This window comes from Strigops habroptila, chromosome 9 (assembly GCF_004027225.2).
Source record: "Strigops habroptila isolate Jane chromosome 9, bStrHab1.2.pri, whole genome shotgun sequence".
Classification (NCBI taxonomy): domain Eukaryota; kingdom Metazoa; phylum Chordata; class Aves; order Psittaciformes; family Psittacidae; genus Strigops; species Strigops habroptila.
The window spans coordinates 3,801,576-3,829,176 of NC_044285.2; the positions used below are offsets into that span (position 1 = coordinate 3,801,576).

At 47.5% G+C, this 27,601-nt stretch overlaps 2 protein-coding genes across 15 annotated transcripts in view; one reads left to right on the forward strand and one right to left on the reverse strand.

Moving 5' to 3' along the window:
* Positions 1-7,599: 7,599 nt before the first annotated feature.
* LYSMD4 (LysM domain containing 4) lies at positions 7,600-23,232 on the forward strand. 6 transcript variants are annotated; one of them, XM_030498503.1, is made up of 3 exons: positions 7,600-7,685; positions 16,736-17,023; positions 20,877-23,232. In XM_030498503.1, exons 2-3 carry the CDS (start codon positions 16,751-16,753, stop codon positions 21,426-21,428), a joined length of 825 nt encoding a protein of 274 aa, XP_030354363.1. In that variant the 5' UTR covers positions 7,600-7,685; positions 16,736-16,750; the 3' UTR covers positions 21,429-23,232. The 6 variants fall into 6 exon arrangements, with proteins under 6 accessions (XP_030354363.1, XP_030354362.1, XP_030354365.1 ...); XM_030498502.1 differs by lacking the exon at positions 7,600-7,685 and adding an exon at positions 15,218-15,275; XM_030498505.1 differs by lacking the exon at positions 7,600-7,685 and adding an exon at positions 15,219-15,244.
* Positions 23,233-23,604: 372 nt separating this feature from the next.
* MEF2A (myocyte enhancer factor 2A) overlaps positions 23,605-27,601 on the reverse strand; it is an 89,275-nt gene continuing 85,278 nt past the window's right edge. For 8 of the 9 annotated variants that reach the window (XM_030498499.1, XM_030498495.1, XM_030498489.1 and 5 more), the window contains one exon: positions 23,605-27,454. In XM_030498499.1, the coding sequence (XP_030354359.1) occupies positions 27,103-27,454 (352 nt within the window). In that variant the 3' untranslated portion in view covers positions 23,605-27,102. The remainder of the gene's footprint in view (positions 27,455-27,601) is intronic. The other variant, XM_030498496.1, reaches the window with a different exon arrangement.

Below are 27,601 nucleotides of genomic sequence, written 5' to 3' on the forward strand. Positions count from 1 at the left end.
GAGCTGCTCTGTCTGCCAAATGGTGGCCAGACACTCAGACAGACTTTCCCAATTAGCAGAGTCCTGCAGCTGATGTCTGGGGCTTGCATATGTGTTCCCTGTGAGTTACCACAGCCGAGACGCTGGCCGGGTCTGCGTGGCCTGGGGTAGGTATTGCCTCGGCCGCTGGGCTGGAGAGAAGCAGTTGAGCTTTCTTGAAAGTTGTGGTTTCCCACGGCTCCTCTTGTTTGGCTGTGAAAGGCTCTTGTTTGGGTGTTTCATCCTTTCATCCCTCTGTGGCCTGGGTGGAGCTGGAGCCTCCAGTGTGACTTGTCTGGGTCATGTCACAGGCCTTGGCATCCTCCTCGACCTCAGCAGAGAGCGGCTGCACACTTGCCACGGTGGAGCCCACAGGACATCAGCGTGTGGGGCCAGCTCCTGGCACAGCTCAATCTCCAGGTGAGCCCTTGTATCCTCAACATCTCCAGCCCCTCCTGTGCCTCAGGGGCTTACAGCAACTCCACGGATGCTTGCCTTGTCCTTCCTCCTCTACTTCCCATGACACGCTTAGTGGCCTGCATGTTCAGTCCCTTTCCCCTCTTGCTCTGCTTGCAGCTGCTTTGTCCCCCACAAACTTGCTTTTCACCCACCAGAAAGATCACCCCCTTTGCAGTGTATACAAAATACATCTGCTCAAGTGCATTTAATGTCTCTCAGCCCTCTACAAAACTATTTTTCTAATTGTACTCCTGTAGTAGCCTTCTGACTCCTTTCACTATTGCTTTCTGGATGGCTTTTGTTCTGAGGTCTTTTATAATGATTCAATGTTCTCTGTGCACTTAGAATCTACACCCAGACATGTGGATGCTAGACCTTCTCTCAAGAGCTTGCAGACTGCAGGTGGTCCTGGGGAAAAGGCAGATTCCCAAAGCAACGAGCTGGGGTTATTGGCAGCAGCAACCTGAAAAGGCATGGAGATGAGCAAAGACCGCTTCTGAATCGAGTAAGTGAGCCTGTACTGTGGTTACTGCACTGGCAGGGGAGGGAAAGGGATATTCCCCACTGGTTTCATATCCTCAGACATATATTTTGTTATTGGAAGTAGCAAAGGGTAAAATTCACATCACTTCAGAGATGCCCCTTATACAAACTGGGCTGCAAGATCCAACCCCAAGCCTGGATACTGCTCAAAATGTGGGCTGGCAGAGGGGGAAATGCTCATTTGTTCAGCAGGAGGAGAGCACTGGTAGCACGCCAGTCTGCGCTCCACTACCCCAAAAAGCATCAGCTGTTGAAAGATCACTGACAGATTTCTGTAAGGTCGCTGCGTACTACATCATTGCACAGCCATCCTGCAGACAGCACTGAAACCGTTCAGACTGTCGATGAATCAGTGAAAAGGGGGTATCCTCTAACAGGATCTTTAGGTTGCACAGCGATCAGTGCAACCACGGCCTGGCCAGCAAAGCCAGACAAGCCATTCTTGGAGGTTTTTTCATTTTCTTGGAAAAGACATTATTTGAACGTTTTGCAGCTTCCATTTATTTCTCCAGCTCTGTATTTTTTCCCCTTGATTTTGTCTCTAACGGCAAAAAGACCCAACCAGACTGCAGCTTTGTTTGGCACCAAACTTTCCTCCTGAGATGATCGCACAAGAAGTCTTTTATCACTTGGGCGGCTCAGAGCCAGAGCTGCTTGTGGTGGAAGTCGCCGGGACTGTAACCCCGGGGCTGTCGTGGGATGAGAGTCGAGCTCAGGCTGTCAGCAAGGCGAGTTGCAGCAGTCAGAGCCCCTGCCAGGGCACGTCAGTACTTCTGAGCCTGCTTCCCCCAGTGCTGCTCTCATTAAGGAAAAGGCAAAAAATCCACATCTAGATTGAATTAGGCCTTTAAAAAAAAAATTAAGTGTTGTTTAAAATATAAATCCTGTCCAGAATCACGGTCTAGTTCCTTAGGAAATCACTATAAATTGAACCTCCCGTGCTCCTTACTGCCTAATAACACCATGTCACATCTTGGTTTTCTCACAGAGCTGATACACCTTCTGTGCCACTTGTGCTGCGTTGGCTTCAGCACTGTCACCTCTGCTTTATGCCCAGGCTCGTGTCAAGAAAGGAGGGCCCTGCTGAAATGCAGGACTGATGCTCTCTTCAGGCCCCCAGAGATGCCAGCTGCTACCGCTCACGGCTTCTTCCCCTCATCATTTCACAACACTGGCCTCAACAGTACCTTGAGGAGAGGATTGTGACACTGAGCCCAAGAAATGCTGTCAGTCACATTTCCCAGAGGGTAAGGAAGATTCCAGCCGTTTTCTTTTATTCTCAACCATGTTTTGCCGAAGAAACAATTTTAAAGGGGAAAAGGAAAAACCGCAGTATTGTGTAAGCAAGATGGAAAACAGCTTTCTGCGGGCTCCCAGGTATTTATGTGCCATCCTCCCTGCAATGTTATTAGCAACAACATTGCCTGTGGCTGGCTGACTATTAAGTACGGATGGTTTTGCAACAGCTGTGTGCACAGTACCTTCCTTTGCCAGCAATGCCTTTTCCCTGGCTGTCCCCATGGCTCAGTTTATTTGTATGCAAGGCAACTGTGAGGTTATCGAGGCTTTCCGTCAGCTGTACAAACTCGCAGCAGAATCAGCTGTGTGTGTGTGTGTTTCTGAGAAATGTAGGGTTTGGGTAGCTTCTGTGAGAGATCTGGTCTTTCTTATGTATCTCCCTAGAGGAATTACCGCCTATGCTTATACTACAAGCTATGGAGCATCTATAGCCATATGTATGAGAAAGAAAAAGCATATTTGCTTGTTTGTTTTTGAGCCTCCCCATAGAAGGGTTCAAAAAGAAGTATCTTTCACTATGGAAAAAGAATGACAAAAACATCCTCATATTTGCCAAAATTTTCTTAGATGATTTTCAGGGTATCACTGAGATTTGGGAGGAACCTTCCCTTTCCTCCCCTGCCTGCCCCAGATACTTCCATTTTTGGCTAAAAAATCTCAAAGTTTGGGCTTTTTTTGACCAACAATGTCAGCCAAAACCTGGGCTCTTTTGTCTAATTTTTCCACGCAATTTTTAAACTATCTTCTGGCAAAACAGAAATATTGTTTTGATGGAAAATTTTCAACCAGTTCTGCTCATTAGATTCTGCCAACAATCATACAGGCAAAACAGTGCATCTTCCAAGAGAGGAGACTGTCCGAAGGGCCGAACCCGAGGCAGGGATGACTAACGCTTCTCTCCCCAGCTCTGTGCCCCAGCCAGCACTGTGCTCTTTTGCAGGCCTCAGCCCCTAATGAGAGCCATCTTTCTAGAGAGGTTTCCAGCCTAAATCTCTCTTGGCAAATCAGCTCAGTAATTCAGGTACTTTGCCAGGTTAAAGGAAGATGTGGGTGGCATCCTCTGACCAGAGGAGCCATGTTGTGCATCTCTTATCTGCGTTGACTAATATTTGGACCTCTCCAAGCAAGTACTAATTGGCAGGGAAGGGTGGGGAGATGGGGTTAGTCCAGCTGCCTTTCATAGCAAGCTTCAGTGTGCTGTTGTTTAACAGATATGTTTAGATACGCCAACAACTGAGCCATGCACAGCCATCAACAATCTCCATGTAACCCTGGGAGTTGGAACTAGATGATCTTAAAGTCCTTTCCAACCCTAACTATTCTATGATTCTATGATAACCCTGAAGATCTGCAGGGATGAGATCCTAAAGTGGTTGATGAGCTGAAATAACAGCAGGCACATCACTGCTATGCGTCTATTACCCATGTCCATGAGGAAGTGTTTTTCACACTGAATCTGGAGCGTGAATTCAAGGGGAACCCAGCTCCTCTTGTTTCCTGTGTTCCTGTGATGAACTGAGAGACAAAAAAGGAAGATGTTCTTGCAGAACAGGGCAGAAGCCAAATTTCAGCCTTTGGCCTCTGCAGCCAAAGCAGCATCTGTCCACTGGCTACCTGGGCAGTCTCCTCAGGTGACAGCCATCCCTCAGCAGCCCCGAATACTTGCAAAGTGCTCTGAGATCTTTCAGTGAAAGTCCTTTAAGATGTGCACAAGTTTGCAGCCCTTCCCTGACCATTGCTGATTTTAGAGAGTTAAGTTAGGAACAGGAAATACAATGACTGAAGAAAAGCCATTAATATTAAATTCTACCCTTTGCCAGATAGTCTTGTATTATCTTTGCTCTTTCATGAAATATTTTCCAGTTTTCCTTGCAGGGCATTCTTTACAGGGGTAGCAACTGAGGAGCTGTAACTTGGCACATCTCCACCTGCTTTTCTGTAGCAGTGCACATTTGTGCTCTGGGATTTGAAGTATTTCCTTTGCCTCTAGAATGGATATGCAAACAGTCAGCTGTACAGACATCAATCTGTCCAGTAGACATGCTGTGTGACCTAAGAAATAATACAGGTGGTCAGCACCATGCTGGTGACTCCTGAATTTCTGGAGCAAACAGACTCATTTTACTATGTCTAGAAGACGGGAGGTCCTGTATACACCCTCCAGGAACGTAATCTGCTGTGCTTGAGTGATCACAAAACACCCACCAAGATTTCACTAACAAAATTCTTGGCTTTTGCCAAGGAAAGCAAAGATTTGCAGGAAATTAGAGCCATGACCTTGCCACCTCACAAATAGCTTGGAGATCTCAAGATGCTCATCTCAGCAGAGAGATGCTTGTGCCAGAGCAAACTTAGAGCCCTGTGTGGTCAGCTTGCAGCTCTTCCAGCATCGTTTTCTTCACCTCCTCCAACAGACATCAACTCTGTTGTGACAAAAGCAGAAATGAGCCAACTTAGTCTTCTCCTGCCTGTTTGCTGTAAGTCACACCTACGTATAGGTTCTGATATGTCAGCAGATACGGAATGAGGGATGTTAACACTGGGAGAGATGAGTGTTGCTAGTTTCATAAGCCAATTCATACCACTTCTCCCACTGGTGATTTCATCACAGCCAAAAGCTGTGTGCTTGAGCTGCTGTGTGCCCTCTGGGCAGTTAAAGCCTAAGGGAAATATTTCAGAGAGAATAAATGGGGCTCCAGAGAGCCCCGTAACTCTTAAGCAGGTGGCTCTCTAGGGCAGTCACCATTGCTATTAAAAAGAAACCTTTCATTTCCCATTGATACTTCTCAGGTTGCAAGGAGAACTGCTCTTCTGCTCCTGAAGGCCCTAGCTGCAGACATAGCCTTGGAAGGGAAGTTGCTCTCATGGCTACGGCAAAGGAATGGGAAGCACGAGATCTGGCATGAAGTCCTGCTCCCATCGAAGCCAGTGGGATGTTTGCCATTGGCTTCAGGAGAAGCCAAGATTTCAGTCTGCAGCCAGATTTGCTGGTGTGTTGAGCTATGCTGAGAGCAGGACCAGAAAGGGTTCTTGGTTTCCTGATAAAGCTGTTACTGCCTTAGCTCCTCTGCTGCAGATAGCTGGTTTCTCACCTTACATTGCCCCCTGCTTGCTTTCATGTTTTCAAATCTTATTCTTAGGTCAGAAACTCCTTGAGGAAGAGACTGGCTGCACGGTTTATGTATTGCCCCATGACTGGAGCTCCTGGACATCCCCACCAGCAAACTCATCCTCCATCGTGCATTGACAGTGCAAGAGAATGGCATAAAGCAAGAGCACAGGTCTGTGATAAGTAAAACATATGGGATTTGCTCCAGGTAAATAACTGCGCCTTTTCCTTCAGGCAGTGGCTTGAATCAGCATCAGAATTAACTCTGAGTGGATCAAGAGAGCCTGAACTGAAGAGATTGTAAAGGTGGCCCAGGGATGGGCTTCCCTGCTTCACACCTTCCGCCAACACGAACTGTTGGGAATCTTGATATTATAAGCACCCTTTCTTCTCTTGTCTCCTCTCTTTCAAGGTTAGGTGGAAGCCAAATTGTGTTAGTGATGATTTGTAATCTAGATACTCATGAGCCTGACAGAAAACCTTTCCCAAATTATTATTGTTCCCCCTGCCAATAAGCCAACTCAAAGGTTGCCATGCTGCTATAGTGACATAAGTGTTAAGTACTGCATTATCTAATGCTCCACGATGATTACACATCCTTGTGCCAGCTCTTGCAACCCACACAACATCCACATTCGGGCAGGGTTAGTGCCCTCCTCTGAAAAGCAGGTGAAGGAAGCAATCTCAGAGTGGATTGAGAGTATTTTGCACACCAAGCAGCCCCATTTTTCCCTATACCAGCCTCGTTTTTATTTGACTATACACATGGTAGAGCCTCTGCATGCCAAGGAAAAGAAACATTGCAAATAATTCTCTCCCTTTATTTATATTTCTCCCTGATCAGGACGTCTCTTTCTATTCCTCGTGTGGGTTTGGTCTCTACTGCCCCTTTCTGGGAACATCTATAAACGCACCACATCTATTAAACAAGGCGTGAAGGTTTATCTCCTGGACCAAGAAGCTGCCCTGGCTTTCCTCACCTCTGAAGGTGCCACATGTTTGAAAGCATCTTCTCCTGGCTAGCAATGGCTTGTGTCCTCCAGCCATCTGCAACTTGATCTCGTTTCCACAATGAGCAGCTGGTGGGAGCAGCTTTCTGGTAAGTTGAAACCATTCTGCTATATTTTTTTTCCCCCACAAGCAAGGAGTTTGTAAGTGTAGATGCTTAAAGTCAAGGTAATGTTGATCATATAGAGAGCCATAGCTAATAGTTTTACTATTTCTTCAGCAAGTTGAAGCAAAGCTACCAAGAAGTTCAGCACTGGTGCAGGAGTGCACCCCAGTGTTACCTCTTCAGGCACTAAGATTTTTACAGGCAAAAATACTCTTTCTTCTAGTAACAAATGGGGAAGAATGGGCAGAAAAGCAACAAAAGAAACCAAACCATGCAGTATTCTCTCCTGATTGCTTATCTTAGTTCTGCAGCACCATTTCCCATCTATCCTTCACACCATTCTGAGATTGTTCCCCTGAAGTATCTTATCAATACTCCTTTTCAACTTAGTGACTGCCTCTGAGCAAACTCTGGTTTTCTGGTTCAGTGACTGGCACAATGTTTGCATGAACACTAAGCTATCAACTTGTTGCTCTTCTATTTTTTTGCTAGTATGATCCCAACAAGTTTTAATGTTTCCTAGGGGAAAGCACAATCAAACAAAATGAATGAGAATAAATAGAATTAGTGCTCATTCTTTCTTAACAACATGTCTGTATTTTTTTTTCTCCATTAGGAAATTCAATCCAGCTACTTTTGCTCATGTTAATTCACTGTAGCTGCTATCCACAGGCTCTGGGTTGCACATAATGATGAGATGAGGGGACAGTGCTTTGCTTTTAGCAGGACCTCAGCACTTGTGTGGTTTGAATTTTAAGGAATGGGGTCGGGGGGTTACCTGATCCATGGCTGCCTGGTTCTCAGTGGTATCCATTCTGTTGCTGGTAAAGTCCCACCTGGGAGCACAGAAGAAAGAGGACACTTTGTACTTTTCATCTGCTCATTTGTCACTTTAATTCTTCTAATCATTCCTCTTCCCCCTTTCTTTTTTCTCTTGTACTTGCTCTGATTTTAGCACTATAAGAGGCAGCACAGGGCCCTGGCATAGCTTCCCTGGCGTCCTGGCAGATTTAAAGGCCAAGCATCATGGCCAACATGCTCCCATGCACCCACAAACCACATTAAGAGTCTTCTCGTGAGCATGACCCCGGAGCCAACTTCTCATGGAGGACACCATTGGACTTCCAAAGTCTTCCCCACAAGGTTAGTGTCTACGCAGTGAGACTGGACCGTGGACCCATGAGCCTGCCCCCCACCTCCACAGCTCCCTGGCTGCCAGCCCACCACCTCTGTGGGCATGCAAAGGCTGAGGGCTTTGGAGGGTCAGCTCTGTCCTCAAGCCCTTTAATTTTGCCCATTCTGTTGGATACTTAGGGAAACAGCTGGGAATATTGTAAAACAGCTTCTGGCAGCAAAGAGTCCCAGCAAAGGATTGCATAGACTCCTGGTAATTATTCTTAGCCTGTCCATCTAAGGCCTGCCTGTGCAGGGAGCTGCAGCATTAACCTGCAGGGACACAGCCCGCATAGTAAAAGATATTGTTCTGCTCTTCTTCCTTTTCCTGACAAGAAGCTGATTTGGCTAGTCGTGCGTTGTTTGGTACCTAGTGATCATGCTGCTGGTATTTGTGTCCTTTTGCTACTGTTCACAGTTTGCAGTTGCAGCTTTTCTAAGTCTTTACTGACAGTCAGGCACATCTTATATCGCTTAATGCATGCTCACCCCAGTTTCCCAGAAGCTGGGATCTGGGCTGTGCTGACATGTTGTGCAGCCTTGGGTGAATCAGTTCACTTCTCATGGAACCCCTGTGTGATAGCCGAGGTACTACTGTAGCATTGCTTGGCTGTGGCTTTATAAAGCCCTTTTTGTTCCTTGGAAGAACAAGGGTAAGTGCAAACCTGTCCTGTTACTCTGTAGTTAAAGGTTGCCTGAGATTATGGTTTGACGTGAGTAGAAAACAACAGCCAACAGAGCAGCTCGTATGTCCTTAGTGGTGGTCAGTTATTGGTTTTAGGCATTTTCAGGGCTGTTTCACAGCCCAGTTACTGAAAGGGCAGAGCCAGCTTGGGGCTGGGACCCCTCTGCTGGGCTGTGCACAGGACACAGGAGTTCTATCAGGGCCATGCTTAGCCTTAGCTTTTGCTGTAACAATTACAAGTGATAAAATGTCAGTTTTCCCAATTTTCCTCCCCACAAGTTGGTTTAAAGGGAATGGATGCAGATCCTGCTATAGCTCAATACATTTCTAGCCAACACAAATGACTCCCCACTGTCTTTTCATCTACATGAGACTCTTAATGCCCTAAGTCTTTGCATGTGCTGGCACACAGCCCAATTGAAGCATGAGCTCCAACAGAAGTTTTACATTTAAAACTGTTCTTTTGGCTTCAGAAACTTGCAGATTGAAGCTGAGAGATGCAGTTCAGCTGTTTACTTGCAGATCTGCAGCAGCCCTGCTGTGCTATTGCACTCGCCTCCATCAGCACTTGTGTTAACAGCACTTTCCAATTAAAGTAGCAGCCTCAGTTACACAAAATGCTTTTCTTATCTGGGCATATATCTGATTTTTATTTTTATTAACTACTTATGGAGCACAAGGATGTTTTGTTTCCCTTATTATAATTAATCCACCATCATTTCTGGTGACTGGGCCGACTTTTGCTGGATTTTTTCATTTCTTCCCATTTTCAGCATCAACTTGGGCTGATACCACTCAGCTGCTACATTACTCACACGATAGGGAGCACTGATGTGAGAGGTTAGGTAAATATCAGGTGCACAAGCAAATCCTGGAGTTCTGCTCACCCAGAGCAGGACAGAAGACACCCTGTTCTGGAAATAGCTTTGCCAGAAAATTCCAGAGCCTTGCTATTGAAATTATGGCCATTTCCCTGACTAAAATGTTCTGAAAACGTGGCTTTTAAGACCTTCACAGCCAAGATCAAGGCTTTTCCCCATTCATTCAGAGTCTCCAAGAAAATAACTGGTATCAAAGAACATCTTTTTTATTCATTTCACTTCTCTGAAAGGGACATGGTGGGCTCCATCCTGCCTGCAGTGCAACAAGCTCAGCAAGGCTTGTCCAGTGGGATGTAGTGGGATCTGAACTGAGCCTGGGATTTTCACCCCAGCCATATTTGCCATCGCAGACAATGCTGTAACTGTCTGCTGGTTGAATGTGCGTTGTAACATGAGCACAGTACTGCTTGGTCTGAGGCTGCAGGGACTGGAGAAGGACCAGATGCAATGACAAAAGCACAGGTTTCAGTGCTGACATCCTGTCCCATGAGGCCACAAAGCTCCTCTGTCCTATGACATGCTTTTCCCGTAGTTTGATCAGCTGTAGCTGTCACTCTGGGCTTTTGCCCAGCACAGTGACCCTCAAATCTTGGAGCACCTCCGTTCTGCAAGACCCTTCCAAGGATGCTACAACCACAGACTCCCAGATTGAGAAGAAACCAAAGCCTGCTGCTGCCCCCATGTGTTACTTGCTCATTATTGTTGCCACGCACAAGTAAAGACCTGGGAACCCTATTGGCAAGCATGAAGGAGAGCCAGCTAAGCACAGCACAGCCTCTCAGCTGCTGAGGTCATAGATCTTGCTTTGGAAGACTCTTCTGCTCCTTCCATGAGCTCTGGGCTTTCCCTGGGGCACCTTATATTCAAAAAGTTGCAAAGTCACACTGGGCATGTTTGTAAGTGAGATGAACCAGAGACAGCAAGGAGCACAGCACAGAGGTGTCATCGTCCCGCTCTCAAAGGATGCGTGTGCAACACTCAGACACTGCCATGCAGTGCTGAACAATATCAGCTATCAGCACAGCGCGTCCAGGCTTGTTGGCTCAGACCACAGGGAGCACAGAGTGAGAGACAGCTCTTGGCAGGCTGAGCTCACATGATAAGGTCATTGGAAAGACAAGTGATGCTTTCATCAACCTGCCTTTCCCCAGTATCAGCACCAGCCTGAGCAAGGGCTCGCTTTGTGCTCCTGTAATATACTGTGCTCCACGTCATGCCAAGGAGAAATCTTCCTCACAAATACACTGAATCTGTGTTTTTCTAACCAGTGTCTCAGCCGCCAGTTCCCATCCTTCTTGGCCCTGTCAGGTTCCAGGTTTGAACCATTAAATGACACCTCTTGAAAGACTAACATTCCCTCCAGATCAGTGGCACCTCCCAAATCGAGGGGCGAACAAGCTGTAGTTTCTGTCTATCTACTGCTTCACAACAGTTACAATTTACCTTTTGGACATCAGTTAGGGATCTCATGGCTTTGTCCTTCTCAGTTGAGCAGTACTTTGTTGGGGCTGCACATGCTAATTATTCTGTAGAACATCAACCCCAGAAGCTGCCTGAAGGTGATAGGTTGGTAGCAGGAACCAAATTCTCCATGGCCCAAATGAGGCCAGTCTATGGCTCAGAGGAGTCGTGCAGACCAATGGTTCTGACCACCGCTAACACAGCTCCTTCAAGGGTAGTGTTGGCTGTTTGCTATCCTTTCACTGAAAGCCTTCTTTGCCCTGGCACCATTAACAGATGGGCTGAGGAGCAATGCCTCAGCTAAACACTGTCCACCGGCTGCCCTGGACACTGCCTAGACCTCTGTGAGAACATCTGAAGGGAACAACATGCGCTGGCAGGGCTTATGTGCACTGGCAATTGGGGATTGCAAACACATGCTTCAGCTATGCAAGAAATCTTTGACTTGTTCTGAATGCGATTCTGCCTGGGTTTCTTCCCAGGAACATTCCTGTTCTTCACAGTTTACCAGTTGCAGGAAGGGAGAAGTGGGGGGGAGGGATTTTAAGAGTAAGGGAGAGGAAAGGGAACAAATCTTACAGCGCTTTCCATAGCCAAATTCCTCCAGAAGGACAGGGTGTGGAGTATAGACTCCAGAATTTGGCATAATCCCAAGAAAAGACAAACTGCAAAATTAAAACCACTTTTAATTAGTCATTTGTTTTTACATAAGGAATAAGTCTCTATTTTTCTGAAGTAATTCAGTGTCTGCTATCACATAAACCAGGCAGCCCCTGCCAAATGGTGCTGCGTGATAGAAGGCAAGCACAGAACTAGGTCTCTGAGCAAAGACACGTTATCTCCTCCAGGAGACAGCAGTGCTGTTCAGATCCACATTCTGGTTCCTGAGATAAAAGTCTCATTCCTAAGAGTGAGAAAGTTGCAGACGTAGTCCTCATAGGTGGGAGTAATTTGATGTCTGAGCTGGAGATGAATAATGAAGCTGGGTCTCTATTATATGAACACATGCCGTGGCCATTCGGAGGGTGGGCTGGGTGTCACGTTGCTGCTGGGTGTACCCTGGAACAGGAGGCACAGGCTGTATCCAGGCTGGGTCTTCCCTGAGCCAGGGATGCCCCTGCAGCTGAGGTGTGAAGCTGGCTGTCATCAGCACAGGCTTTGTGCTTCTTTCCAGTTGCGACCACCTAAACTGTCAGCTTGTTCCCAAGCGTGTTAAGTGTCAGCCCAAGACCCTTCCAGAGCACTCAACAACAGAGCACTGGAGCAGTGCTCCTATGTGGAGTTGCCCAGGGCTAAATTTGGAACCTGGCGAGCTAGGCAAGAGCTTCCAATAGGAGAAACCATTGAAAGAGGAAAGGTGTAACCCAATGCTACCTGCAAACATGCACTCAGAGTAACCTCCATAGCTCAATTAACTATATTAAGTATATATCTGTAATTAACTTAATTTAACTGAGGTTTTCTTCCCTGCATTGTGTGCCTACTGTATCAACCTCTTAAACTTCTTGCTGTGTATATAATTCAACCAAATGTACACACAGTACCCACATAGCTTAGTCACTCCAGGCACCAGGGAGAGTATTATTTTGTTGTATTTGGCTCATACTTCTGCCTTCACACAGGGGGTAACTTCACTGAAGTCAGTCATGCTCCATTAGCCCAAACCCAGAGCAAAGCCCAGCATTTATAAATTATTTGCAATCGAGGCATCATAATTTCTATAATGCCATGTCCTGCTGAACATGGATGTGGTTTGCTACAGCTGCCTTCCCAGTCTCCCACTAGGAAACAACAAATTAAAGATAGAAAGGAAACTCATCTCTTTTTTTTCTTTTTTATAACTCAGCACTATCAGAAATATCAGCAGATTCTCGTGTAGGAGCCTTCCCCTGTACATGCTACACTAAACAGGAATAATTGGTTGATACTAAGAAGCAGATACTCAAGAAGTATTTCTTTAACTTGTGCTGTACATAGTGTCAGGACAGTGGTTCTCTTCTTGTGTGGGTCTCCTCCTTCACCTTTTATTGCCTGCACATTCTACATTTTTATTGTTAATAGCCCATGTGGCGAAGGAAACGGGTGAATGATTTCACTCTGACTTGCTTTTATTAATCCCAAATTATGGATCAAGTAGCAGTTAATGATGGCCCTGGTGATTTATGAATTGCAATTTCTACTCCTACGAGTCCTGGACAGTTGGAAACTGTCAGGTGCCAGCCTGAGCAGCTGTTGCCTGAGCATCAGTTAGCACTAGCGTGTGCATGGATGTGTGAAATGGCCCATCTCTAGGCAGAGTTAATTGGAAACCAGTGCAAGAGAGACTGGAGCTGCTTTCTGCAGGTTGCACACTAAGTTATTAGTTTCCCAAGGGTGGAAAGCAGACTACCACTGAGTGATCTGAAATCCAAGTAGGAGATTTTATTGCAGAGCTTAGAAGGCTGCTTAAAGAGAAGCAAAGAAACACACAAGGAATATGTGCCTGACACATCAACACTTCTGAAGTGAGCCTGAAAAAAGAGGGACAAACCCAATGTGATGAAGAGAACAGCAGCTCTGGAGTTGAGCAAGAGCTTACGGGAACCACAGGGACAAAAGAGGAGAGCCCTATTCTAGATTATGCTCTCTTTGGAAAGCCCCAGCCAAGGCCTTCATTGAAGTTTTGATTCATTATCACAAAGTGATTAACTCTGATGTTCCCCTGGGAAGGAGCTTGCATGGATGTGAATGCTGGCTGCTGCCCGGCATCATTGCTACTTAGGATTAAGTGAAAATGCACAGATTTTCTCAGTTCTGTTGCCCTCTGCATTGACATATGTCAGGGATAGGAGGATTTCTTCCTGAAATTCAGTGGACGTATGACCCTTATGTTGGTCGAATGAGTAGGATGGCTGAACCACTCAGCTCTCAGACAGATGTCCCTTGTCTGGGGCTTTGCAGCTCTCACACTCTATCTGCTAACAAAAGTATTCCAATTATTTGGAATGAAGACATCATCCTTGCAATTAGCCCAGAGCCAACATCAGCACACCTAAAAAACAGTTATTCCTGTTGGGAGAAAACCACCTTCTCATGAGGATTCTGGAAGGATCTGGAAGGTGAAGCAATTTCCCATCTACATTTCCTGGTGTTTTTCCATGAGATCAAGGAGTAATTCTTCCTGGTATTTTAAAAGTTAGAAAAATACTAAGCAGTAAATGACAGTTCAGGTCAAGGAAGCCAACCTGGGCTTAGCTCTGTCAGCAAAGGCTTGTTTCCCCCCTCTTTCTAGATCTCCTCAGCAGTTGTGTTTTCCAGGTTTGAGCAGGTTACCCTGAGTAACCTGTATTTGTTTGAGAAAGCATGATTATTACTTGTAACTTTTGAACCTCAATAGTCACAGAGAGATTACAAGTGGCTTAGGGAAGGCATTTTGGCACGTCTCATCTTGTCCCCCACACTTGCAGAGCCCTCTCCGGCATACTAAACCCATCGTCTGTGGGGTCAGAAAAGTACGTAAGCTGGCTGAGCCCCAAAATCATCTGCTCGTGAGACAAGCTGGCCCAGGGATGGAGGGAAGGAAATCCTGATACTGGCTCAGAGATGGGGCTCTCCTGTCTTGCCTTCCCTGCTTCCAGCACCCAGATTGCACAAGAGAAGGCAAGGGGATAGCCAGCAACTCTGCTCAGCTTGAATTTAAGTCAAAGGTAGGTTTGTCCATTTCCTTTAGGGCAGAGTGTTCAGCAGCCCCTCAGTTCTCTGCAAAGCACAACAGATCTTCACACAGGCCCTTGGGGCGAGCAGGGCCTGGTTAACTCCTGCAACCAGCTAAGAGGAAATGCTTCTCCTCTCCCCCACGGCCCAGGGAAGCTTTGCATGTGGAACTTGTTAGAGACCTGTCCTGGGCTCCTTTTTTAAACATGAGCCACGAGTCAGTTTGGGCCAAGGAAAACAAACCCTCGTGGTCTGGGCCTCGTCAGCCCCCGCGCCCGCTCTGCAGGCACCGGCCACACGCCAGCGCTGGGGCAGCATGGCTGGAGGGGAACGGTGTCCACATGCCCGGCCTGACCGCTCTGACATGATGAGGCCACGTTTACTATGGATGGGCTCCAGGTGTGTGTGATCAATGGATTGAAGGTGTAATCACAGAATGGTTTGGGTTGGAAAGGACCTTCAGACCCTTGTCCCGTGGGCAGGGACAGGTGATTGAAATGTTGTTATAACTATGTACAGTCGGTATAATGTATATCACAACGACACCCTACATTGGGCTGTACAGATGTACACCGTGACCCCGCTCCCCACCCTGCTTCGGCCACAGGTCTCGCGCAGGCCGGGGCGAGGGGCGCGGTCCCTTTAAGTGGGGCTCCCCCTTCCGCCGACACGTTCCAGCGCTGACCTCTCAGCCAACCTCGCTGCACAGCTCTTCCCCGACTCCCATTGGCCAGGCGGCGCTGAAGGTCCCGCCTTCCGGCGCTGCTAGCCAATGGGAGGAGAGCTGGGCGAGAGTCCGGGTTAGGTTGGTGCGTGTGGCCGATGGCCGGCGAGCGGCGGGTCAGTGCGGGGGGCTCGGGACGGGGCCCGCTGCGGGCGGCGGGGCTTGGCCGCTGTGAGGGGAGAGGGAGAGGGGGAGCGGAGCGGGGACCGGGTCCTCCGGCGCTGAGGGGAGCGGGATCCCCCCTGAGGCGCTGAGGGGAGCGGGGTCCTCCCTTGAGGCGCTGAGGGGAGCGGGACCCCTCTGAGGCGCTGAGGGGAGCGGGGTCCTCCCTTGAGGCGCTGAGGGGAGTGGGACCCCCCTGAGGCGCTGAGGGGAGCGGCGGGGCCCTCGCGCGGGGCTGGGGCGAGCTCCTGGCGGCCGCGGACTCGCTGTGCCCTGTGGAGGCGCCGGGATGCCGGGGTGGGGGTGTCCCTGTGCCCTGCCGAAACGAGGAGGCAGCCGTGGTTGCTGGCCCCCGGTTCCCCACATGTGTCGGTGCGGGGCAGCAGCCGGGCCGCCACCGTGCCCACCCGGCCCGGGGGTGCGGGGATGGGGCGGCAAGAGCCGGGCTGTTGGCCCTCCTTTGGGAGAAGCGAGAAGCGCGTCGGGAGAGCAGGCTCTGAGGAGGGCGCTCGGCTCACAGCTCCTCAACAGGCAGAGGTGTCCCGTCCGCGGGTCGTCAGCTCTTGTAGCACAGCTGTGACTCTGCCCGCAGCCTGCGGGTGCCACGGTCAGTGCTGGGGAAAGGCATAACATGGTAGTGGTTTCACCATGGGAATGCCTTATGAGTACAGTGCGAATATTAAGGTCAGTGGAGTGCTGTGAGAATGTGGGGTTTTGTTACCCATATCTGACCCAACAACAGAGTGTGGAGCTGAGGGTTGAGGGGAGAAAAAAGCAGCTTCCTAATGAGTCGCTGCTGTAGGCCTGGCAGTAATTAAACACAGTGCTCAGACAGGTTCCTGTCTCTATGCAATAAAGCAACCTTGTCATTCAGGTTGAAATTAAGCGTAGCTTGAGCTGTCCTGATTTCAGACAAACAAACAAAAAAACCCCACAGCAGTGCACTTCCATGAAATTAAACTGCGGATTCTTGAAGTGTGGAGAACTAGGGGTTTCTGGAAAGGTGACATAAGGGATCATTGTGTTCAGTTTTTAATGTGCATTGGTGGGAGATCTGATGTGGTTCCATGGAATTTTTTTACCATAGTTAAGGACACTTGGCTCAAGTGACTCTACTGCTTTTTAAATGAAATTATAGCAAGTAGTAGTTAAGGTGTGGAGCAGCATAGTGTTACACAGTGGTTTGTCCATAGGTAGACAAAAAAAAGGTTGGAAATCTACCCATTGTTGAAGTTTGTGTACACAACCTTTCTAATATTTCCGCCGTTGCTGTTAAAATGGCTGCGTTTAGAGTTTGCCCTGAGAAGATGGGGTGGAAGGAAAGCTTTGTGTGTGTGTGCTTTATATCCATTTTCCGTGCTAAGAAATAAACACTGGTATGAAAGAAACTCAAAATGTCTGGTTTCTGTTCCAGGTGCTGGTGTAAAAGATGAGGCTGAATGAGAGCCGGACAAGATCCTTCCAGGCTCCTGTCACCATCCATAACTACCCGGGCAGGCAGGTCTATGTGTTTCCCAATGGCCGATCTGATTCAGAGGAGTCATCAGAGGAGGAACTCAACGTTATGGAATTGCGACCAAGGGGCAAGGAGCAGCAGCGATGCAGCACCTCTCAGGGCAAAGTCGGAGACGTGGTACTTCTGGAACGGGAGATTACGGAGGGTGATAATCTGAACAAGCTGGCCCTGCAGTATGGCTGTAAAGTAAGAGCTGTCTCTGTTTGTTAGGGTTTTATTGCTTTACAGGTATTTTACGTGTAGCTTAGCTTCCGGAACTACAGGAAGGTGTGCTGTTGTCTAATGGTTTTGACGCTGCAGAGTGTTTGCCCTGTGTTTTTCATGAATAGTCAGTATCTGTGTGAAACTGAGCTGGAGAAAGGCAAAACCCCAAAGAGTTCTTTACCTAACAGCCTAGGAAGATATTGTCAACCTCACACCCTGCGTGACCTGCTTTCCTGTTCAATTTGAGTGACTAAGTGCAGTGTAGCAGTCATGCTTTGTACTTACTTCTGTAAGTGAGGGCAAAAAGTAGGAAGATGAGTGCAGAAATGAGGGTCACAGGCCTGCTCTCAGGGAGCAGACAGTTTTATAAGCAAACTGAGCAGCACAAAGAAACACCACTCTGATGGTGTCTGGTTTGGGGGTGTTTTTGTTTATTTTTTAAAGGTAATGAGCTTAACATATTGCAAGGAAGGTCTAATGGGTGGATTTGGCAAAGGAGAGATGCCAAAGTTCGGGTCATGGAGCCCGGGTGCTGTCAGTGCCTGTGAGTTTTGATTGATTGCTGTTGTACCCAGAAGGGTGTGCAGTGCAGCAGCTGCAGGCACAGGGGAGAGCCTCTGCACGGGGTTGCAACAGAACTACAAAACACATTTCTTTGTTCCAAAGCAGAGCACTTTATAGAAAAACTGTTGAAAAGTTTAATTACCTGATCTGAACACTAGAAGTGCCCTGTTGTTTAGCAGTTAAAGCTGTATTTTTAGAGCTTCCTTTATCTGCAAGCTAGACTGTGATTAAAAAGTTCCATGATGCAAACAATTGGAAAGGGACCTGAATAGGGATAATGATATGGCACTGGCTCAACTGCTGCAATACTGCTGCAGACTGTCTTGCTTAACACAACAGCTGTGTGGTGCAGCTGAAGCAAGAGGGCTTAGAGGGATTGCGACAGTTCCTCCCTTCCCATTCCCTTAGAAACAAAAACAAAACAGAAACGAAACCCTTCTAGGTTCTGCTGACAAGCCTGATGTGAGTGGAGAAGCGAGTCTGGTAGGACTTGAATAGGCCTTGATTGGCACCAGGAGGGCCTGAGAACTCAGAGCTGCAGCAGTTGACTTTGTAGTTGTGACTCTATGCTCATCTCTGAGGAGTAGCCTTTGTGTCATTACTGCCACTGATGCAGAATCACAGCAGCTCATTGAACCCAAAGAAGGAAGATCTGGAACAAATCTTTTGATTTATGGCATGAAAAACTCCCCTGTTCTGTAGGTCAGGAGGACTCAGTCCTGTCCCTCTACCCCCTTTTTGACCCCCAGGAGCCTTTCAGCCCTGGCAGGCACAGGTGAATCTACTCTGCCCTGAGGAAGGTTGCTGGGCTCATCAGGTGGGGAAGGTGAAGCTGATGGGGAGGGATCATCAGTGTTCTCCTTCCATGGAGAAAAAAGCACCTACTACCTCCCTCCCTTCCAGAAAGGGCAGCGCTGACCGATTCAGGTAAATTGCAGGGGTACAGAAATCCTTATTATTGGGGATTACTGTATTTGTCAGTTTACAGCTTGGCACTGATGACTTTTCATGTTTTACTTCCACAATTAAGCAGCTCCTGAAAGGCTACTGGGACATCAGTGAGGAAGAGGTACAGCCACAAATATGCGTGATTGTGTTTAAAAAACCCAGGATGACCTTTTCCTTGAAATCACTGAGAACTTGTCATTGGTTTCAGAATTGTCAGGGCCTCCTTGGGGTTGGGGTATTAAGATGGTGCAACAGATAGCTTTGTGTGTGCTACAGATCACTTGGCAGAGATGCCAAGCACTTCAAAATTCTCATTTTTACTCTTGACCATTTATAGCCCTGCCTGGCTTTTGGCATTGTTCTTAGCTGGGACAAGAAGAGTTGGCTGCAGCCAAAAAACAAGTACAGAAAATAAACCTAAATGGCAAGTGCTCTTGCATGCCTCCCCTCAGCTTTGTTTGTTGTTTCTCTGCGAGTGCTGCTCCACTTTCTGTTTCCAGAGCCTTAGCACAACATGACAGTGTTTGATTGCAGACACTGCAGGAGATATTTACTGTCCCAATAATGTGTTTTCATTGGAACAAACCCAAAAATTGAAGCACCACCTTAGGAGGCTTTGGGTGAGATTGTTATTTCATAACTAAATAATGTTACAGGGTTTAAGTCCAGATGTTATGCTGGGGCAAGCTGTGAAGGGTCTGAACCAGCAGCCTCAGGGGCACTGGTTTAGGACCTAGGTTAAACTTCCAATTTTCAGATTCCTCAAGCTTTGCAGAATAAATGTGAGACTCGGGCGTTCATTTCATCTCTCCCTTTCAGCCGAGTCTTGCTTTCTGGCTGCGGCACGGCAGACTTGCCACCTTCCAGGGATTGCTGGTGATGAGCTTGGTGTGTGGTTCCCTGATAACCCGTACGGGCTGGAGGGAAGATCCATGGGGAGCGGCAGCTCCGCAGGCAGAGGGGCTGCAGCTCCTCTCTCCTGCAGTTGGTGCTCAGCCTCCAGCCTATGGGGCCTCCCTGCAGGGGAGAAGGGAAGAGCGGGCTGCCTTCCCCTTGGCACCCCCTGCATCTTTGCCCTCAACTGTGATGATTTTGGTGCTGGTGGCTCTTGCACATTTGCTTAGGAAGTAAAGTACTTTCTTGGTTTTGGTTCCCCAGTTTCATCGGTAGCCCCAGGCTTGTGAGCGTGCAGTGGATGCAGTTCATACATCATTTCCTAGGTTTCTAAAAGAACAAATCCAACTTTCTCCAGAAGTGCAGACTGTGTCTCTTCTATGTGATACATCAGAGGTGGTCAACCTCTTAATGTCGCCCTTCTCTTTGCTTTGAGGTCTTGCTGTTTGGTTTGCATCCTCTGCCTTTCCCTCAAGGTTCTTTCCTATCTCCCTGGCTGCTTTGGATTGCTCCTTGCACACATTAACACTCCTTTTGTTTTCTTTGACACCGGATTTAGGGCAGCTGAGAAGTTCATGTATGTACCAGGTGGTTGTGAGTGGACACTGTATTAAGCTATCAGCTCTATTTAACATTAAACAAGAAGCGCCGCTGTCTTTGTCTTTTCTTTGATACCAGCTGTCCTTATGACTTATGCTGTACATACGGTTTGGTCTTTCTTGCTCTTCTGTTTGCATCACTGAGCTGGGTGGGAATACCAGGAATACCAGATGGGAACTACACACGAACACCAGAGATGATCACAGATACATGGAGATTATTGCTTTACATGTACCTTCAGTGGGAGCTTTTACCAGCAGTGGAGAAATGAGCCACGTGAGCCGCTGGTTTGCAGGAGAGGGACAGTGCTTGGGTACATGAGCACAGGATGCTCATGCCTGTGTGGCAGAGGTGCTTGCCAGCTCTCTGCCAAGTGGTGACCTCGCTTCAGACCTGTGGTGTGTTCTGGAGACAGAGCTCTGTTCACTCTGAAATCACCTTCTGAGCAGGGGGAGGGTTTTGCCTGCATGTCCTGATGTCGCATTGCTTCAGGTATGAAAACTGAGGATCTGTTATAAAGACTCTTCTTGCCTTAACCTGGATTAGAAAGTGAGAGAACGGTAAAGAAAGCAAAAGGAAGGAAAACCGTTAAGTACAGCCCATGAGAGATACAGGAACATGAGAGGAGGTTAGAGACTGGTTTGATGACAGGGGCCAGTCTCTGTCCTGCAGGACCTGGAGCATCCCCGGAGCAGCTGGGATATCTCTGCAGAGCACTAAGCCACTTGCAGCCAGGGCTTGCTTTTATTTCTGACAGCTGCTTGCACACTTCCTGCTTCAGTACTGGGGTGCCCTACACTAACATCCGTGTCCTTTTTGGGTTCTGTAGGTTGCAGATATCAAACGTGTCAACAACTTCATCCGGGAGCAGGACTTGTATGCTCTGAAGTCCATCAAGATCCCAGTGAAGACCCACGGGCTGCTAACGGAGAACGGCGGAGACCTGAGGCCAGTCCCGAGCGCGCCCGCGCAGCCCGGCCTGACACGTGTGGACTTAGCGGAGCCCGACGAGGGTGTGAGCAGCAGTGCTGAGAGCAGACACCTCAGCGACTACTTCAAGGGGATTGACAAGAGCATTCAGGACGCGGTGCAGGCTGAGGTCCAGCTGAACACCGAGTACTGCCTGGAGGCACTGGAGCGGCCGCTGCCTGAGCCGGGGAAGCAGGAGACCAGCAACGGTGCGGACTGTGGGATCCAGTGGTGGAATGCTGTTTTTATTATGCTTCTGATAGGAATTGTCCTGCCGGTATTTTATATCATCTATTTTAAAACACAAGGCCTGGCGGCCCATACCTCCAACACAACGCTAACCTCAAATGTTTCAGCAGATGGATTGGAAGGGAAATTGTCACAGAGCTCAGTTGTAGATAAAAAATCCTAGAGGGGGGGAGGCAGCTGCCTGCAGCCTCTTGCCCGGCGCTGCAGCAAGTGTGCAGGGACAGACTTGAACACAGTCAGGGGGTAACAACACACATGATTTCTATTTTTTTTTAAGTAGCTGGTGTTGTGATCCTGAACTTGGCTGGAAGTGCAGCGATGTGCTGCTTATGGAAAAATCAGGATGCTTTGTTGCTTGTAAGGATCATCAGGCAGCTGGCTTAGCATCCGTGAGCTCTGTTGAGGGGAAGTATTTTGTAGCAATCTACTCATCGTGGTTGCTTCGGGTATTTCCTAATGCCTTGTCTAAGCAGCGAGTCCTTTACTGCTGGATAAAGAGTGCAGTATTAATGCTATTGGAATGTTGGGGGTTGTTTGCATCTTATGAATGATAACCCTTTTTGCTTCGAGGATTAGTGGGGATTCAACTCTTTCTCTGAACTGTCAGTTTTAGCTCTTTGCAGCCCATTGTAGCTTTGGTGTACTTGACCCTAAACCGATGTCCTCCAGCACATTGCATGAGGTGTGCGATGGCACAAGGATGCCACCAGCACCTCACCTTTCCATGCCTTTGAGGCCACCTCTGCCCATCGGTGAAATCCTTCAGAGGCATCTCTCGCAGTCCGGTGTGTCACCCAGAGCCAACACATCTGCATGACTGCAGATAGCCAAAGACTAGAGGAGGAGGAGAAGAAGCAGCAGCAGTAGGCCTGGGGTATGTAGTACATGCTTCTCAAAGGCTCAGTGTTTCGGGTGAAACTGGCCAGACTGTGCCACTATTGATTTTTAATAATAGTAATAATCCATAATGCTGCATCTCAAACACCCAGTGTCAGTCCTGGGTTTGAGTTTCCTTGGTTGTGATCTTCATGTTAGGGAGTGTTGTGAGTTGTGTTTGATTTACAAGGTCCAGGACCGCAGTCCTGCATTACCTTAGTGGCAAGAAGTGGCCCAAATCCTTTACAGGCTGGGAAATGTGAAGCTGCCGGGTGCTAAAGGTTTGTGTGAGCTGCTGACATTGGTGTTCACAAGCTTTGGAATTCATAGGAAAGCCCAATGAAGCTGCAGAGGTTCATGGAGGCCCAAGGTCAGTGCTGTTTAGGACAGGTCAGTAAACAGTACATGCCAGAGAGGAGCAGAAGAGGAGCCTTTGGGGAGCTTTGCCTCAGAAAGTGAAGTCAGCAAATTCAGGACCTGCGGGCGCAGGTAAACACTCTCCTAGAACCAGACATGAAGGTGCTTTGCAGCACAGAGCATGCGACACCTGCACAGGGTTGATGTGAGGGTTCAGCAGGGTTCCAGCACCTCTTTGGGCTGCTCTGCAGCCTGCAGGGAAGTGCAGGGTCCTTCCCACCACCCCGGGCTGCGCTGTGCAGAGCTGAGCCCTGCTGGGCTGGGGTTGGGGGCAAGGCAGCGCTGCCCTGGCACGCGTGAGGGGCTGCTTTAGTCATGGGGTGGTTTTTGCTGGTTAGAGTGGTGTGAGCAAGGGTGAAGCTGGGTGAGGGCTGAGGTACAAGCACCTGTTGTACCGATGGGCTTTTCCTGGCCCTGCAGGCATCTGCAGGTGTGTGGGGATGGGAGTGAGGCAAAGCAGCACCGTGTGCTGTTGTAGCCAAAACCTGTGTTTGTTTCCTGCAGCCCTTCCATAAAGGTGCTCAGGAAAGCCTGAGGGAACCTAATTTTGTAATAGAGGACTCTAAAGTATCTTATACTGTAGTACAACTTGTATTTTTCTTCTGTGAAGGAACTGTATCTCTGTTTGAGGGGGGAATTATGATGTTTCCAAATAAAGCACAAGGGGCACCCCACAGCTCGTGCCTTTTTTGTGGTGACACAACTGGACAAACTGTGTCCTTCGAAGGTCAGGTGCTGCACCGCGTCCCCACCGGACGCCAGGTCAGACACTGCTCTCTGCCAGTGGCGCTCATGGAGCTGCACTAAGGCCAAGGAGTCCACATGTGTTACTGTGTCCTGCCAGGATGGGAATGGAGCAGCGCTGCCTATGGAACACACCTGGAGCAGGTGAGTGACCTGCTCACCTGTGGGGTTTATCCAGGTTTTCTGCCAATTTCAATAGCATTTCGTAATCAGGTTCTTGGAGAGCATCGGTTTGTAGCGGGAATGCAGTAACCAAGAGGGGCAAAGGGGACGCGTGCTCTGAAACACGAGAGAGGCTGGAGTACACAGTAAAAGCCAGTATCTTTACTTCAGTGAATGCAGGATACAAATATTTTACAACAACCTCTAGCATTTTCTTAACCATTTGATAAAAAGTTCACTAGAATATTTATTGTATATTGAAGAAAAAACAACACATTCAGGGAAAAAAATTGAGATTAACTTATTTTTTTTCTTAAAAGATTCGTCTCAAGGATGGCAACAAAGTCCAGCTTGTGCCGCCAAACGGCTTATCAGCATTAAACCGTGAACAGCTTCTTTGTGAACTGTTGACTACAAACATTTACCAAATACATAAATCTCTTTTAAAAAAGCCATTTTAAATATAGCAAAGCAGTGTTCTCTTGCACAGCAAAGTGAAGAAAGTTTCTACTAAGATTTAAACGTTTACATTTGTTAAGTCTTTCTTTCACATTCTAATTCAACTTCTTCCCAGGATCGATTGTTAGGAGTTATTTTGTTCCTTATTTACTATGTATTTCTTGTGCGCACAGTAATTCCAAGGTTCGGATGCGGTAGTGTCCTTTACGTGGAAGGAAAGGCTAAGGTGGGTGTTAAACACCACGGTGTGAGCACGGCAATGGAGGCGACGCTCACACCAGATACAAACCTTACCCAGGGCTCAGGCGAGGAGCGGCTCCACTTGCAACTTCAGTCAGTAGAGTTAATTTAAAAAAGTAGGTTTTTACCTGTTGAAATACCTGTGCTCTGACATTTCCCTTTTTTTTTCTTTTTTCTTATAAAACATTTTTACAATTCCTAAAAAAGTGAAGTTACCTGTTACTAAAAATCAGGATTCCCACTGATTCGATGGTGCGAGATTCTCCCACCCCGGGGGAGCTGGGGAAAGACTTGGTCTGCTGGAGGCCGGGGCACTGTGCGACCAGGCCCCTTCGCCCTTCTTAAGAACAGATTATCATCATCATCATTATATTTTTAACTCATTGGTGCAATTTCAATACAAACTCTAACCCTTACGTAGCTTTTTTCTTTAAGAGAACAGTACTAGTACTGTTTAAAAACCTGCATAGAAATAAAGACTATTGAGATACAGTCAGCAAAGCCATCTGATAAGGCACACAAGAAAATAGACAGTAAATGTGAATGCAGAACTCCCACTCGGATGTACAGCAAAGTCCATACGTGTGCATAAATAATGAACCACCACGGAACGGGCCCGAGCACTGAAAGGTTCTCAAAGGTGGTAAGTGAGGAGGAAAGGGGCTGCCCTCGGAGTAGCTTCTCTAAACCTGGACCTCATTATAGTCAACGGAGACCCACTTCCCAAGGTAAGGGGCTGAAAAGAGACGAAACCTGTCCGTGTTCCATGTCACCGGGAGCTGTACGGACCAGCTACTTGAGTGGCCAAGGGGAGCAAAGCACTGGGGCTGCGCCCCTCGGGGGTTTCCCACACTCTTAGTTACAGCATCAAGTGATTGTTTAAATTACAAAAATTAAAGCCCAAGTAAAAATTTCATCATTATCAGGGATAACATCAGAGTCTGGGTAATGGGACAGGTCGGGGTCTCCCCAGAACTAGAACTACCACGGGAAGGAAGGTGCAAAGAGGAGACCTGCAGCCAGGATCAGGAGAGGGACCCTGTTTCCCCAGCCCAGCACAGGCTGATGCTCCCGGCTCCTGGCTCCCAGGAGGGAGTTCCTGCAGCACCAGCCTGGCCAGTGCCCCTCCCATGGGCACCGAGTGAGGCAGGGAGATGCTGCTGCCCTCGGGCTGTGCAAACCCAATCCAAAGCCCAACCCGAACCTCCTCCACTGGTGCCACGGCGGGCTCTGGGCAACTCCTTCCCATTCAGGGGAGCAGGGGGTTTATTCCCGAGGTTGAAGCTTTCTCCCAAACCACTTACCAACTTAAAGAACCTTTTGTGCTCACCCGATACGTGCCATTTCCCTATCGTGAGAAATTAGGTCAAGCTTTTCCACTGTCGGTTTGGTTTTTTTAACTCCTCAGAAGAGGCAGCTCCAAAATGATGCCTTAAAATGTGTCGTAACAGATTTTTTTCTATTTATGCAGGATGAACTTAACACCGGGTTGGTTGGGTTTTTTTGCCACTTTGCTATTTATATACATATATATAAAATGTATAATGAAGCTTAACCATACAGCACAGAGATTACAACTGAACGGCACACATTCACCACCAGTGAGGGGGACGACCCCTTTATACACCCTCTGAAAAATCTGGATAATAATATTAATAATAATTAAAATCCAAAGAAAGTACAGTATATTTAACAAAATAGTAAATATTAAACAGTGAATACTCTACTTAATAAGGACCTCGCCTTTCTTCAAGTCGGCGTCAATCCACAAAAATATACTTTTTAATCTGGTGAACGTACAATACGCAGGTACTTACACCGAAGGTGATCATATATTTAGGATGCTATATACACAAAGAGTTTGGCTCAAATTTCAATGTACATAGAAGTGTTCATGGCTTATTTTTCCCCCAAGGTTCCGCCTGCAAGTTTTTCCTTTTCATCTTTGAAAGCAAAAACTAGAAAGTCAAAATAAGATAAAACTATACTCTACAAAAAAGCTACAACGTACAGCTTTGGCTTATATAAATAATTCATAGCAGAATGTGTTCAAAAGTACTGTATATAACTTTATATATAGTCTTCGATTCGTTAGGGTATTGTTTTCTTTAATATAAAATATACATGAGCTAAAATCCGTTTCTATATTTTTCAAAGGTAGGAACGTAAAAACAAATTTGTCAAACATCTCCCAATTATAACTTAATATATTAATTTTATTTTGTTAAGGTTCTATTTTCTAGGCTAATATTTTCTGAATATTTCATGCGAGTTCTCTATGTCTCTCTTGCACTCATTAAAAAAATCACTTCTTTGACCCAATACACTATTTTACTTTTTTTTTTTGCACGTGCAAAACAGGGTTTTTTTTGTGGTTTATTTCGTATAGCATCAGCCCTTCTCCATGCACCCTCTGCAATAGAGACCCATGCCGGCGGGGTAATAGAAAGGTCATTTTATGTACAGTATTGCTTTCTTCTTCCTGCTTTTCTACTGCTCTGCTGCTACAAAGCATTATTTCTTAACTACGAGTAACCATACAGCTTGAATAACACACACAGGGACGTTACTACAGGCGAGCCCTCTTGGTTTCTGCAATCTAGTGTGGCAGGGCTACAAGGCGGGTACAACGCTTCTCTGCAAAACAGGTTATAGGATGAGAACAACGAGTCCAGGTACGTGCCGGGCGCCATCACTACCTACGGGATTGTTCGGTTACGTTTGACCGGGGACGTCTGCCGCTACGCAAGAAGTTTGTAAGTGCCTGATGATTTTGTGTATGCTACACACACTAGCACATATATATGCATGTGGAGATATATATATGCATGTATGTATATACATATAAATACGCTTATTTCATGTCCTTATTTATAAATTTAGATATGTCAGGACAGTTCACTTTGAGAACACAAAACTGAGGAGGCCGCACCGCACGTTTATGTCACCCACGTGTCCATCCTCATCCGTTTTACCGATGGGCTCTCCCGATCCTCCGCGTTCGGTGGCCGCCCCAGCACGACCGGCGAGTGGAAGTCGCTGCGCGGGTCCTCCCGGTCGCTGCCGTCGTAGGAGCTGCTGGAGCTGCTCAGGCTGTCGACGGGAGAGCGGCCCAGCTCCTGCCGCGACGGCGGCGGCGGCGGCTGCTGCTGCGGAGGCTGCGGCTGCTGCTGCGGGAACCCAGAGGGAGTCACACGGTCCCGGGGAGGTGAAATTGGTTCAGATTTGATGTTGATGTTTTGGTTGGTGTTAATGGATAGGTTTGAACCCTGAGATAGCTGGCTGCCAGTACTGGGGGGAAGAGAACCAAAAGGCAGAGATGAGAAAACATGACAAAGGAGAAGAAGGTGACAATTGATATGTCTGTGTGATGTGTGGTCCTGTGGTTCAACACCCTCAAAATGAGCACGCCAATAAATGCAACTGAGGTGAAGAAAT

Coding starts and splice junctions, on each gene's coding strand:
- LYSMD4 (XM_030498503.1), top strand. CDS start 16,751: ATGAGGCTGAATGAGAGCCGGACAAGATCCTTCCAGGCTCCTGTCACC. Junction 17,024..20,876: donor CCCTGCAGTATGGCTGTAAA/GTAAGAGCTGTC, acceptor TGGGTTCTGTAG/GTTGCAGATATCAAACGTGT.